This window comes from Erythranthe guttata, chromosome 2 (assembly GCF_056151865.1).
Source record: "Erythranthe guttata isolate IM_541 chromosome 2, IM_541, whole genome shotgun sequence".
Lineage (NCBI taxonomy): Eukaryota > Viridiplantae > Streptophyta > Magnoliopsida > Lamiales > Phrymaceae > Erythranthe > Erythranthe guttata.
In genome coordinates this window covers 13,969,882-13,985,787 of record NC_142534.1, presented here as the reverse complement: position 1 = coordinate 13,985,787, position 15,906 = coordinate 13,969,882, and the positions used below count along the sequence as shown (strand labels likewise).

General features: G+C 35.9%; 1 protein-coding gene across 1 annotated transcript; it reads left to right on the top strand.

The window, feature by feature from the left end:
- Nucleotides 1–2,164: 2,164 nt before the first annotated feature.
- LOC148772402 (disease resistance RPP13-like protein 4) lies at nucleotides 2,165–4,531 on the top strand. Its single transcript, XM_088811988.1, has 2 exons — nucleotides 2,165–2,278; nucleotides 2,511–4,531. Exon 2 carries the CDS (start codon nucleotides 3,030–3,032, stop codon nucleotides 4,368–4,370), a length of 1,341 nt encoding a protein of 446 aa, XP_088668114.1. The 5' UTR covers nucleotides 2,165–2,278; nucleotides 2,511–3,029; the 3' UTR covers nucleotides 4,371–4,531.
- Nucleotides 4,532–15,906: the final 11,375 nt, after the last annotated feature.

Below are 15,906 nucleotides of genomic sequence, written 5' to 3'. Positions count from 1 at the left end.
ACAAAATACAATATACAATACGACAGCAAGTGCAAAACACATAATAAACATCAAAGTGCAAAATAGACATAAAAACAGCAAAATAAAAAACAAACAAAAAAATATTATTTGCAGACAAAAAAGTTATTACCTGAGGTTGTAGGCTCCAAATCTCTGTCTTTGACTTCATTCATAAAAACACCCATTGTATTTCGTCAATGAATCGCGATTTAAAAAAAAAATACAAAAAAAATGAAATATATAGCAAATTACCTGTACGTTTTCGATTTTGCGCCATCTTCTCGGATTCAAAACCTACATCAATCTCAGCAATAAGGTACTATGATTACAGAGTTTTGGTTGAACGAAATGGAGGAGAGTTTTTGCATGTTTTAATTTGACCAGATTTGCAGATCTTTCTCTTCCGTGGCAGTTTGCAGAATTACAGTTCTCCGTCGATCTGTGAAGTAGGCCTATTGGGTAAATTGAAAGAGAACGAGAAGTGAGTAAATTGAAAGAGAACGAGGCAATTTCTCCCTTCGATGGCGGTATGAAGATATACAACATTTTTTGTCGATTTGAGAATAAGGGCTATTGGATAAATTAAAAGAAATGAGAGGTAAGATTTTGCAGTTTCAATCTCACGAGATTTCTTTGCCTCATTTTTAGCTAAAAAATATGATTTGGTGAATAATTATTTTTAAAAGAAATTTTCCTATTTTATTGCAAAGGGCAAATCAGCCAACAAAATTAATAGGGGGGTTTAGAAAAATAGGACTTATGACTTGGACTAGGACCTATACAATCTTAGAGTGGAGGGTTTATAAAAAATTACCCCTTATATTTAATTGAGTAACAAGTCATTTGTGCAGCCGTAAACTTAGTTTGGATTAGGTTAGGAGGGCTAGAGTCATATTAGGTAATTAGGTCTTTTGGTTATTTAAGGGCTCAAACCCTACGTTATTTGATATGCAGAGAAATAATAAAGAAGAGTTTTCTTACGTTTAGTAAAGAAATCGTATGATACTCAAGAGATCGTATCAATGGTGTGTTGTGGCGGCGGTGTGGTGACGATGGGGAGGCAGATTTAGGGTTTTTTGGTGGATCGGGCGGATGACGGCGCCTGTAGAGAATTCTCGCAGGCTGAAATCTTAATCGACTATGTACATGATGGGGAGGCAGATTTAGGGTTTTTTGGTGGATCGGGCGGATGACGGCGCCTGTAGAGAATTCTCGCAGGCTGAAACCTTAATCGACTATGTACATGTTCATAGTCAATTAAGCTAATCGACTATGCTCTGGCAGTCGATTAAGGTTGATCGACTCCAATTTTTTTTTTTTTTTTTTTTTTTTTGAATTTTTTGTATATTGATTCCAATTGTAGAAATCATTTATAATATTTGTATATTTTTTTGTGTTTGTAATATATAGTTGATTTTGTATTTTTTTCGCAGTTGTGATTTGTTATTTTTAGTACCAGATTCTTAATCTACTATGCTTCGCATCATAGTCGATTAATATGCTTCATTGACTTCAATTTTTATTTTTATTTTGGATTTTTTGTATATTGATTCAAATTGTATAAATCAATTATAATGTTTGTATATTGTTTGTTTTTGTAAAATATAGTTGAGTTTGCATTTTTGTAGTTGTGATTTGTTATTTTTAGTAGTCGATTTCTTAATCGACTATAGTTCATCATAGTCAATTTAATATGCTTCATAGTGGATTAACATACCCGAGAGAAAAAAAGTTAAACAACGAAAAGAAAAATTTTAATTGGAGAGACATAAATGAAAAAATGTGTAGTTGAAATTTGGAGTGGGGTTATATAAATAGTGCAATTGGGAGTATTATTTTACCTAAAAAAAAAATTCAGTGTCATGTCTACTATTGGATGACGATGCCGAACGCGCAGCAGCTCAATATACTGGTGATGGAAAAGAAACATGGGAAACATTAGAATATTACTAATATCAATAGCATATAAGTTTTCTTAATAATTAGATTAAATGCCCTATTTTTTTTAATTTTTTTTTGGGTTGTTGACATTATTTGTAGTAATAATTTAACGAGGCGTTGGCTAGAAATTTCTCCAAGCACACCCAATTAATTAATATGCATTCGGATAGTGATGTTTTACTTGACCTATATATATATATATATATATTTGGACTCGGTCTCTCGTTTTTCGTGTTAAATACTAAAATGAACTGTACAAGGATTAAAGGAAAAAAATCAAAATTTGGTTAAGGAAGAGAGCAGAAGACTTGCAATTACAACCAACAATTGCGCAATGGTATGGCCAAAACCATAATCAAAAAAATATTCTTCTGTAGTATTCAGATTTCTTAGATAATAGTATAAGATGACTCAATTCTTTTCCTGGTCCTGTATTAATCTTTTTTTTTGTGTTACTTTTATGGTATATACTCAAACATACATATATATATATATATATATATATATATATATATATATATATATATATATATATATATATATATGTTTTGGTTACTGTTATGTTGTAGAGCTTGTGGATTCCAGCACGAGAGCTAGACATTACCTGGATAAATGATAGCAGATACTGGAAATGGACTCCTCTTCCTCATCCTAATGAGCTCTCTCTCTCTCTCTCTCTCTCTCTCTCTCTCTCTCTCTCTCTCTCTCTCTAGATCTCTGTAGTCTTTACGCAATATGTATATGTATACATATGTGGTAGAATAGAATAGTTTGTTAATAACTCAGGAAGTGAATGAATAATTTGCAGAAAGGAGGAGGTGGCAGAGCTGTTGCAAGTGTGTTGGCTAAACATAGTGGGAAAAGTGGAGTTGAAGTTGTTAGCAAAGACGAGTTATTGTGCAAATCTTGTATGCAAGCTCAAGGAGTCTTCATACGGGTTGAAGAGGGCAACAACACGAGTCAAATTAGCCGGAGGAGCGAGAAGCCTGGACGGCGGCGAGGAGGTATGCAATACCACTGTTTCTATTAGTGAGAAAAAAAGGCCCGGAGTAGGGGTACGTTTTCCGCAGGCCAGACAGAATGGATGGATGGATATTATGCTTGGGGAGTTCTTCAACGATGACGGCCGCGGTGTCGTCGAGGCTTCGTTGTTTGAGGTTGAAAGACTTCATTGGAAATCGGGCCTCCTTGTCAAGGGCATCGAGTTTCTTCCCAAATTTGGGGATACGGCGGTGGTCTCTCCATACCTCTGTAGCAAGTTGTCTTCAATCCTGCAGGAAGCCATTGCCGATCCCAACAGCCCGCCTCACATCGTTTCGCGCTTCCGATCAATTGAAATGTACATCAATTCCATGTCACCAACAACTATTCCGGTGGACCTACTCTACGACATCATCGATGCCCTCTCCGATTGCCGCGTCTTCGCCCACCAGCACCACCCTAAACCCTCGCCTTCCAACAAGGTCTTCTTCCGTCGGGTCATCTCCGAGTTTTTCTCCAAGAAAAAGATTGAAAAGATAGGGAAACAACTGGACGCTATCGACACAAAACTACTTAATATTCCGCCCCTGCCCCCCCCTAGAGACCAGGCGAGATTGCTAGTGACTCAACAGACTTATCCACTCCTCGACTCATCTCGAATCATCGGGTTCGACTCGTATGCCGATAAAATTGAGGGCTTGATGCTCTTGGAGGAGAACATATCATCAAACTCGGGGATAATTACAACAGCGATCGGAATAGTGGGAAGGTGTGGCTCCGGAAAAACCGCACTAGCACAGAAGGTGTTCGCCAGTCCCGTAATACAAGGCGCATTCTTCCCAAGAATCTGGGTATGCTTGTCCGTAATGATGTTCTTGGACGACATCATAGATCACACGAGAGTCAGGGTTCTCAGTTACATCCTCAAGGAAATGGGCTACGACATCTCGTATGACCCTGATTGCGACGCCATTGAACTCCAGGAGAAGCTTCGACAAGAGTTGATGGGAAAGCGATACTTGATTGTGCTCGACGATGCCTGGAGATTTGATGAGTTTTACGCAGATCTGATGTACACCGGCGGGACATTGATCGTGACGAGCAGGTCGGAGAATGTTATCAGACGGGCGGTGGGGGATAATAATAATAATAACCAGGTGAATATGATCCGCATGGAACCCCACTTGAGCCACGAAATCTGCCAGGAAATTTTCGACAATGTCGTTCGGGAGAAGGGGATAATCGATGTAGATCATCCCACACTAGAGAAAATTAAAGACGATTTACTCAGAAACTATGATGGTCTCCCACTAGCTGTTACCAGTTTGGCGGAAATAATTTCAGAATTACTTGATCAAAATATAGGGATACTACCAACTATTTCGGAAGAAGAACCACACTATCAAGAGGGTGATTTGTCTTCGTTTTTCATTAAATATCATAATTAAATATCATACTTATAGGATTAAAGACAATCGAAACGAGTAGTTTGGGAAATTTTATATTCATATAATGATCCGATGATACTCCTAGGATGTAGCAAAAAATTATAAATGTCTAGTTATTTCGTTGGGTGATTTTGGAATAAAGAGGGGATTAATTGTAATTAGTGGAAAATTGAGAATCCTCGATTTGGTAACTTAGGAAAGAGCTATTAATCTCTAATTAACCAAAAAAAAACCCATGATTTGTACACGCTATGGGCCCCCATCTTGGGCGTTCAATTAAAAAAAAAAAATTAATTTTTTTTTGCACTGGACGCCCAACTCGGGCGCCCAAATGCAGCTTGCACGCCCAACTTGGGCGTGCACTGCATGAATGGGCGCCCAAGTTGGGCTTTTACGCATTTTGGGGGGTTTTGGATTTTTTGGGAAGTTTTGGAGTTCTAGAGAGATAAAGTGTCTTTTGTTATAAAGCGCAAATAGCAATTTTCAAACCGTAAATAGCAAGTCCCTTAATCATCAGTGTTATACCATCTCAATTTTTACTATCCTACTCCAATCATGTCATTTAAAATTTAGCATTTTTATTATATTTTCAATTATTTTATGATTGGATATCTGTAAATTATATTTGTTATGTTATGTTATATATATATATATATATATATGATGATGATGATGCTAAAATGTAGCTCATCTAGGGTGGTGTAGAAAATGAGCTGGGAGAGCAAAGCAGATCAGTAGCTTGACAACTTGATGATCCTGAGGTCCCTGCAAAATGAGCACACATGAACTAAGCCGGGGGTTGATCCGGCGGAAACCCCTCCGACGCTCAAGTCAGACGTGCTGTTCATAGAAATAGTCCAGAGAATACATATTATAGTATTGCTCAGTTAATAGGACGTACCTTAAGGAATGAATTCAAACCTTTATTTATAGTTTAGTTGAGATTGTCGGGCCCAAACCTTACTTGAAGGTGATTGGGCCTCGGTGATAGTGGTCTTCGATATTGGGCTCGTGGCCCAGTAGGTAAGTGATTTGTAGGCCCATTGGGTTGGCCCAATTATGTTAATAATAATAATAATAAGGGTAAATTACAGGGAACCCCCTAGGTATCATCAAATAACTCACAAACCCCTGTCGTTTTAGGAATTACAATAACCCCCCTGAGGTATTGCTCCGTCTAACAGTTACCCCCTTACGACCCCCTTACTAACGGAATCTACAAGATTCCATGGAATATTCGTTTTCAAATTCCAAATATGCCCCTGTACACGTGTCCCAGTAGGCAGTTATGTTTGTAAGACTAATATACCCCAGAGGGGGCTAATTGTAATATGTTTAATTTTATAATTATAAAAAAAAATTCAAATTTTAATATAAAAATAAAATAAAAATTCTGACCATTTTTTATAGCCGTTGTACCATGAGGGGTTAATTGAAATCGAAAACATTCCAGAGGGGGGTAATTGTAATGTCTGAACAAAAATAAAAAAATAGCTGTTTCCCCCCACCCCTTATATAAGTGTCACCATATGTTCAATTTTTTTGTTCACTCAATATCAAAGTCATTCGTTTTTGTAATTATATGGCATCCTCAAGTAATAGTTCTCAAATCAGTGGACTTCGTTACAAGAAGCAGAAATGCAAGCGGTCGAATTGTGGAAAAAAGACTACTATCATGATCTCGGAAACAAGTTTAAATCCGGGGAGGTTGTTTTATTGTTGTTCCGAGCACGGTTTCTCTCACTGGTGTGACCCGTTTGACGGTCAGCAAAACTGCTCACACAACATTTCGAAGGACTTTCATGATGAAAGTGAAGCAACTAGTGCAAAAAACGAATCTGCAGTGAAAATTGAAGAACCTGCAAATGGAGTAATTCATAGCCTAATTGTTTTAAACCTAGCAATATTTGCATTTTATATGTTATGCCAAACATTTGTGCTTATATTTCACTAGTGTAACAATCAAAAAAACTTGTATTTTCAATAAATGCAGATTCCCAACTACACAAAAAAACCACAATATTCTAATTCAGTTGACTTACAAACTTGTTCACTAACAGAATATAAACACAGATTCCCGAGTACACAAAATACCCACAATATTCAAATGCAAACTGACTTACAAACTGGTTCATAAACAGAATATAACACAAATTCCCAACTACACAAAAAAAGACCACAATATTCTAATCCAAACTTGTTCACAAACAGAATAACATCAGTTGGCCTACAAAATAACTACAAGCTTCCAAAATAATAATAAAACAGGCCTCTTTGGCTTTAAAAAATATGCCTAATCAAGTACTTAACAAAACAGGCCTCATTATATACTTAATCATTCAAACATGCATAATCAACATTAAAACCTCATCAAAGAAAGGAATTTATCTGCACTCATCTTGGGAAGAAGATGATCATATTTAGTGGTCATGGGGTTGCCAATAGCAATCCTACTCAGCCTCATTCTCTCTTCAAATTCATCATCAAGTTTAGATGTTGCCCTGGAAGTTGATGTTGTTGCCTTGGAAGTTGGCTTCCAAACTGGCTATGAAGATGCCTTAGAAGCTGTTTTAGCTGCCTTGGAAGGTGGTGGCTTGGAAGATGTTCCCTTGGAAGCTGTTGCCTTGGAAGCTGGTGGCTTGGAAGCTGTTTCCTTTGAAGGTGGTGGCTTGGTAGCTGTAGCCTTTGAAGGTGGTGGCTTGGAAGCTGTTGCTTTGGAAGGTGGTGGCTTGGAAGCAATTCCAGATGAAGGTGGTGGCTTGAAAGCTGTTGCCTTGGAAGCTGTTGCCTTGGAAGCTGTTGCCTTGGAAGGTGGCCTTACAGCTGTTGCCTTGGAATGTGGCTTGGAAGTTGTTGCCTTTGAAGATGCTTTTGAAGTTGCCTTAGAAGGAGCTTGAACTTGAGTTGGGCCATCACATTGATCAATCACATTGATCAGTGGGGCCATCACATTGAACAGTGGGGCCATCAACTTGGACATATGAGCTTTCTTGAACTTGGATGGATGGGCCTTCAGCTTGTAGATCACCCTGAATATTTAAAAGATAATAATGAGAAACTACTGTTCAAAATATATACATCATAGTCAAAAAATAACTCTGAACTTGTAAATATACCTTGTATATTTTCTTTCTTTTGTGGTTGATGGCAGTATTTGATGTTTTTCTCTTGCCAACTCTACTTGACTCAGCAGCTTGTGACAATGGAATTTCAGCTTCAGGATTGTTGGATGCTTGGAATTGGCTGTCACCTTCAACATTTGCCTACAAACAACAACATAATCAAATGCAAATCAACTAAGCAACAACATCATCAAATGCAAATCAACTAAGCAGTAACATAAAACCAAAAAAAAAAAAAAGTTTAATTACACATTTACCTCAACACCAGAAGACCTTGGAGCTCCTTTGCAAGTTCTGATATTGTGCCCCAAGCCATTACACCTTTTGCATCTAACAAAAAAAGACCTCTTTGTAGATTCCCCCTCATTTGGTGCTCTTCTTCTGTTTTTCTTCGGCCTGCCAGGTGGCCTTCTATAAGTTGGAGGAAGCAAATTTTGTGGAGTAACAGTGGTGTCTTCTGGCCACAATTCAGAACTTGTAATGGCATGAATGTGGTGACTGCAAGTGGTGAGGTACTGCTGTTTGGATAAACTGTTGTGAACATAATCCTCTATGTTTTCCCTTCTGTACAGAATCCCCAAAATTGCATGCTTGCAAGGGATTCCACTCAGATCCCAAACCTGACACTCACAAGTTCTGCTAGATAACTTAACAATGAAAAGTTGGTTATCTTCCTGAACTTGGAATTCATTGTCACCAGCAACAAAGAAACGACATTTCCTAGCCTCTAATCTCTCATTGTTCAACCTTATCACTACATTTTTAGGAAGATCAGTTTTCCACCTAATTCCTTTTTCCCTCCTAATTATCAGCCTATTCATCAACTTTGCTCTAAGTCCATCTAACAAATGAAAGAAAGGCTTAGGCCTAAGTTCAGCTATCCAATTATTAAAAGACTCAAAAATATTATTAGTGACATGATCATTCTTCAATCTCCTATCATATGCATATCTACACCATAACTCAGATGGAATCTTTAAAAGCCAGTTATAAGCCCTAATGTTATGTTCTTTAATTTTGTACATGGCAAGTTAAAACCTGAAGCAGTATATGACCTAGCAGCTTTCCAAAACCACTTTTTTAGGGGAACCCCAGCAAATGAACTTCTAAAATTTGCACAAATGTGCCTAGCACATTTTCTGTTAATGGCATGATGGACTCTCTCTGTTATTGCTTCCACCAGTCCTTACAATAAACCAATGAATTCATTAGACATAAAAAATACCTCATGAAAAATAATATCACAAGAAAAATAATAGGAAATAAAACTGACCTTTTGTCTCACTGTCATGAAAGTCCATGGTCTTCCATCAGAAAATCCATCAAACATGATACACAGATTGTGAAAGAAGAATCCCCAACTCTCCTTGGACTCAGTTTCCACAATAGCAAATGCTATTGGGTAGAGGCCATTATTTGCATCCAACCCTATTGCAGACAGTAGCACACCACCATATGGACCTTTCAAATGGCATCCATCAAATCCCAAAAAGGGAGAACATCCAGCCATAAATCTATCTCTCACAGCAGCCAATCCTAGAAAGAATCTCTTGAATGTTGGACCCCTAGGGATGGAGGCATTTTCATCATTTGCAATATCACACTGTAGTGTGACAACACTTCCAGGATTGCTTTGTTGTACCATATGAGCATATGTGGGCAATTTCTGAAACAGCTCAGCATGGTTACCTTGAATCTCCTCCATTGCTAACATCCTTGCTCTGTACATTTGCATATAATAGGTAGACACCCCATATTTTTTTATCTCATCCTCTATACCCTTCAAATTCAAGACTGGATTGCTTCTTAGTACATCAATTAGTTTTGAGGCCATCCACTTGGCAGTAACCTCTTTGTCAGCTGAAGTCCTTACACAGTTGTGAGTGTCTGTGTAAGTCTTGATTTGGAATGTTACATTGTCTGGTAACACAGAAGCATGGATTCTCCAGCTACATTTTTTAACTGAACAATAAGCAGTCACCCTTTTTCTCTCATTTTTCTTCCTTACACACTCAAATCCTTCTTGAATAACAAAGTCCTTCAACACCAGCCTAAAAGCATCTACATTGTCAAACACTTGACCCTTCTTTAGCACTATTTGATCTCCCTCTCTGTGAGTATACACATGATCTCCAAACTCCATGCATCCATTCAAAGGATCATTGTCAAACTCTTCATCTGAGTTGTTTGCAGCTTCACAGTGGTCATCTGACTCATAATCACTCAAAAAATCATCTTCATATTCTTCTGCATCACTCAACTCAAGCTCACTTCTGTTATCATCCTCATCAATGTGTGCTATAAAATCATCATCTGAATCATCAATGGCATCATCCCTACCATCATTCTCTTCTACTGGCACATCCACATTTGGCTCATCTTGTTGAGCTTCATCAGCAATCTCAGTCTCTATGAACTGAACAATTTCTTCAATGCATGCAGAAAGATCACCCTCATCCACATTTGCAGCCTCCTCATTTTCTTCAATACTCACCTCAGCAGCGATACTAACACCATTGTCCACAAATAAGTCAAACCAGTCATTCTTTGTATTTCTTTTAAACATGTCCATCACATCATTATCATTTTTAATCTCCATCACCTCACCACCATCAATAGTACATGAATATCTTAACCCTGATACTTCAATACTAGGGAATGACTCTACAACATCTAAACCCAAATCAATATAGCTATACACATCTGGATCAACACCACTAAGCTTCACTCTGGAGCCCAAATAATTCAGAACAATGCAATACAACTTATCTTCCATGCCTGCAATTAAAAATAAATAAAATGTTTCAGACATAAGCAAATTGGGGAATATAAGGAGAAAAATTGAAAAAAATAAAACCTGGGTAAAATGCCTAAAATTGATAAAATGAAAGAACAATTAAAAACACCTAAATCAATAAGTCAGGGTAAATTTTGGAAAGAAAAACATGGAAAAATCAGAAGTGATTTACAAAACCTGAAATCTAGAAAAAACCCTAAATTGAAAAAACTCTAAATTGAAAAAAACCCTAAATTAACCCATTTAACAACATGAGACGAGAAACCTAATCAATTAACCACGTCATAACAAACCAAATCTCAGAAAAAATGGGTAAAAACTCACCGTTCTATTTGGGTATGAACAAGCAGGAAGCCTTCTTCGTGCACCCCACGAATTTCCAGCGCTCAACCCTCAACGCAGTCAACTGAAGTGTGAAAATAAAAACCCAGCCTTCTTCAAGCAGGAAGCCTCTCAAATCGCAGTGAGAGGCGAAGGAAAGTGAGAGAGAGATTCAAGAAAAATAAAAACCCTAAAAATTGCAGTGAAACGTTTTCATTCTCTACATTTTTCGTTTTTTTTCAGACATTATTATTTAGAGGGTAAAGTGGACTTTTCCATTCTCTACATTTTTTTTTTCAGACATTATTATTTAGAGGGTAATTCGGTCAATTCCTTCATTCTGTTAGCATAATTGACGGTCGGTCAGTTTCAGGGGGGTTATTGTAATTCCTAAAACGACAGGGATGTGTGAGTTATTTGATGATACCTCAGGGGGTGGGTGTAATTTACCCTAATAATAATAATAATAATAATAATAATAATAATAATAATAATAATAATAATAATAATAATAATAATAATAATAATAATAATAATAATAATAATAATAATAATAATAATAATAATAATAATAATAATAATAATAATTATTATTATTATTATTATTATTATTATTATTATTATTATTATTATTATTATTATTATTATTATTATTATTATTATTATTATTATTATTATTTAAAAATAAATAGTTATTAATTTATTAATAAAAATAGCTTTTATAAATTTAATAATGAATCAAAATTCAATCATTGATAATTTATAAAAAATAATTAAACCTTGTATGCAAAAATTGGATTTACGGCACGTCTTTTATAAATAAAGAATTGAATATAATTACCTAAATAAACAAATAAAACCTAATAAGTGGAACACAATTTTTAGAATCAAAAGAATAAAAAAATCAACTACACAAAATGTCAGATGTGGGCTTTGGTTAGGATAGTACTTTTTATGTATTATTTAATATTATTTTCAGTAGATGGTATATTTAGCCGGTGGAGGATTGATTTTACGTGTCAAGCAATAAAAATGCTATATGGATGGATTTTTAGGTGATACCATCCCAAAACATGGATGGTTGGAGATGCTCGTATATGCTCTCTTGGTTATGGTATTAGGAGGAATGATACTCTACACTTGCTTCAAATGTTTGGTGTCTTTATTTTTAATTTTTTCTTTTAGAAACTGTTATTTTCATCCTCAAAATATCATATTTTACTATTAAATTAAATATTTCCTCATTAAACCTCTTTTTTCTTCATTCATCTATATTTTTTTTTTCAAATTTATATATCGCCTATCACTAAATAAATTAAAATATTTATAAAAAACCCCTACCATTTTCACTGGAATCATTACCGCAAAATCTCACCCTCTCAACTTTAAGTGAAGAATACCTTCGTCAGAGAAAAATATTTTCGAGGATTAAAAAGAGGAGGAACTCACGTTATTGGAGAAATAAATTAAGGGGCTAATGTCAAAGAGGCCCATGACAAGGACACTTATTAAAAAAGGGACATTTTGTTGCGCAGCGAAAAACAAATTTTTTTATGCGAATTAAACAGAATTTAAATCACATAATCACATGCCCGATATTTATTAAGCAATTAATTGCGTACCTTTGCGCTTCCAGCGAAAATTTAAAAATGACAATCATGCGAATTAATTTAGTCGACATAAATCAATTAACATGCCCGCAGTAAATCATGAATTTCATATAAACATAAAATACATATAAATTCACTAAGCATACTACGAAAACGAACATGGATAATTTAATCTAATCAAATCGAAAACTAATCGAATACCGGATTCGAGAATTTACCTCTTGGAGTGAGGTTGGCGCACGAATAGAAGCAAGACTGCCACGAAAACTAATCCGTGCAGTCGGGGAGCGGCGACGGCGAAGCTACGGCGGCAGCGGTGCAAGAGACGGCGGTGCGTGTCGATCACGCACTGTCTTCGGGCGGCGCGTGGGAGCGCGTGCGTTGTCGGCTCGGGGGTTGCTCCTCGGTTCTTCGATTCTTCGATTTTTCTCCTCTCGGATTTCACCTCGTATACTTCGATCTACTAAATACGTGGCACTAGACACGCAAAAGTTAGAATAGACGGAAGAAAAGAAAAGAGAAAAGAACTACCAAGATCAAATCGGCGCAAGTGGCCGATTCCGGCGACGAAACGGCGACGGCGGCTGTGGGAGAGCGGTCGGCCGAGAGAGAGAGTTCGAGCGGCTAGGGTTTTAAGATGTGTTATGTTTTTTTTTTTGCAAAACCTGTAAATCATGTATTTATAGCGTCTTGTATAAAATCCCTAACGGGCTTAAGTTGGATCGGGCCCAACAACTTAGGTTCGTTAGTTCTTTACTCGTTCGTCTCTCACAACTCAATGATCTGAAAATTGTAACGATTACATTTTTAGATTCATTGTAATGTCCTCGTCAATACGAGTGCAATTCTCGATTTCCAATTCCTAAAAGTGGAAACCCTAATTCAGTGCACTTTCTAAATTTGGAAACTTCTCGATTTAGAAAGTTCACTAAGATGTTCGCCTATTCTTTTCCTTTTCTTATTCTCATTCATAATTCCAAATTACGAATGTTGGACTCAATCATATTTTACTTCCAATCATGCAAAGATAAAACATTTTTATCTCTGACCGTTTATTCAAAGATCTCGAGTGCACGAGCAGTGTGACCCTCGTTGGTTCAGGTGTAAGCTAGCTAGCCGTGGGTCCACAACCCTTTGTGGTCTAAACTCCTCCCTTAGAGTTACGATTAAGATGAAGCTCGTTTCACCTTAATCACCCAACGAATCAAGATTGGCGTCTATCAACTACGCGCCATGATTCCCTAGATACAAATGAAGTGCCTGCAAGAATCATTTGATATAGTTAACGAACAGTACGATCCCTTCGATTCATATGTCCCGATTGAACTAGAGGCATTGGTTCATCGAAACCTCCTTAGTAGTTCAATAGTTGTGCGATCGTTCTAAGTGTTGTAATCGGTACGTGCATGACTTAGAGAATCAAATTCTCTAATCATCACTTAATCAGCTCTGGCTAGAGACTTAGAGATTACAAACTATGAGAACACACATGACATCCAAGACTATTCTAGCGATCGAATCCCCGACTACAATGCACATACCTCCCACTAGATTTCGGACTGCACGAACACTGGCCCTTGGGGCGGTCCTCGGTGGAACTCAGGGACAGGTCACGATACAGCTGGTCCTCTAGTGAAGGCACGGTGATGTCTAGGTCATAAAGACTAATGGTGTACAACTATACCATGGATATATCTACTCGATTAATGAGAACCACTTAGAGATTTCTAGGGTGAGGGAGTTTTGTGAACTCGTCAACTTACGAGCACCCACTTATGCATGCCGATATCACAATATCGTTTACTGATGAGATGCTGTACACATACACTAAGTGCTAATCTCTTAATGGGAAAGGCCGATATCCCCATTGATGGCGTAACCCTTCGACTAAGAACACGTTTAACAGTTATAATACTAAAGTAAATATCTCACGATCCTAACGATCAATTACTATTACTTGTAATAACTGTAAGGACTATATCTATGTTTGAGACAAAAGGGACAAAGATATAGAATGCCAAGGTGTTTTTATTAATACGAAAAATGATTATTTATTCAAGAATAAATGGAAAGACCACAACCACAAGTTGGCTTGTTGGTCACCTACTCTAACACATTCAACTTTTTTGTCTTTCAAATATTTTCACTTCATTCAAACTTATTTGCAAATAAGGAAAACAATGTTATATATACAAAAAGTACCCACAATTCCTTGAAACTCAATTCAAACTCCAATTTCATGATTTACACCCCAATTTAGCTCAATTTCACCAATTAACCAATTTTGACCATAATTCCAATTTTGACCCGCCATCACCGGTGACAGCCGGTCTCCGGCGTTGACTTTTTTTTTTTTTTCTTTCCCGGTAGGTCACCGCCGTTGACCGCCGGCCGGGTCTCCGGCGTTGATTTTTTTATTATTTATTATTATGTTTTTTTCTTTAAAAAATTATTTTAATTAATATTACTGTATTGACTGCTAAATTACTGTCTCCAACATTAATTTAACTGTCTAAAAAGTAATTTAACTGTTTGAGACAGTAATATTAGTGTTTGAGACAGTAATTTTACAGTATTAATCAATTTGTCATCTTGACCTGCAATTTTGCTGTCTTCGACCGTAATATCATTGTCTGGGAAAGTAATATTCATAATATTACTGTCTCAAACAGTAATATTACTGTCTGAGACAGTAGTTTAGCAGTCAGGACAGTAATATTAATTAAAATAATTTGTTGTAAGAAAAAAAAATTCAAAAAAAAAAGTCAACGTCGGAGACCGTCTGGAGAAAATAAATTCAGAAAAAAAAAATTATTTTTTCAAAAAATTATTAAAATGGGGTTTAATGTGATATATTTGTTTAAATTCGAGGTCAATGTGTAATATTGAGGAATTATAGTATAATTGATGGAATTGATAAAAATTATATCATGGACGGTATTTTAGACTAAAAACATGGGGATGAGTTTATTTGAAAGACTGTTTTTTTTTTTTTGTGTGGACCAATATGCATTTAAGTCTCTTGTCAGGTCCCTCTTCGCCATTTGCCCTAAATTAAGAGTGCTTGTATGAAAGGTCTTGAACTTCCTTCGAAATCGGCCAGTTTGGCTTAATATAATTTTGTTTCCTAAAAAAATTACATTCATCTGATATGGAAGTTTAAATATCTTGTATTAAATATTTCATTGCAAAATTTCTTTAAAAAAAAACTAAAAAATTAAAAAATAACTTAGAACACATGAGAATTAAGCGAATATAAGGATGGTGGATTATAAATTTAAGGGTATTTATGACATTATATATATATATATATATATATATATATATATATATATATATATATATATATATATATATATATATATATATATATATTTGGTTGTGAATTGAGATATTTTGGAGGTGAAAATAGCACCGCTCTTTCTTTTTTTTTTTTTTTTTTCTTTTGAATTTGACTTAACAAATCATATCATCAAGCAAAGCAAAAGGGTACAATGTGGAAGTTGCCTTTGCAAATTATATTCGTTAAAAAAAAAAAAAAAAAAAAAAAAAGCAGCCAATAATGGATCATGTGAGGAATCTTCTATGGAAGTTGACTTTTCAAAGTTTATTGATGAATAAAACACATAATGGGCAATAAGTGGGGGTAATTAATAATAGAAAATCTGAAAATGACATTTTTTTTA

Coding starts and splice junctions, on each gene's coding strand:
- LOC148772402 (XM_088811988.1), top strand. CDS start 3,030: ATGGATATTATGCTTGGGGAGTTCTTCAACGATGACGGCCGCGGTGTC.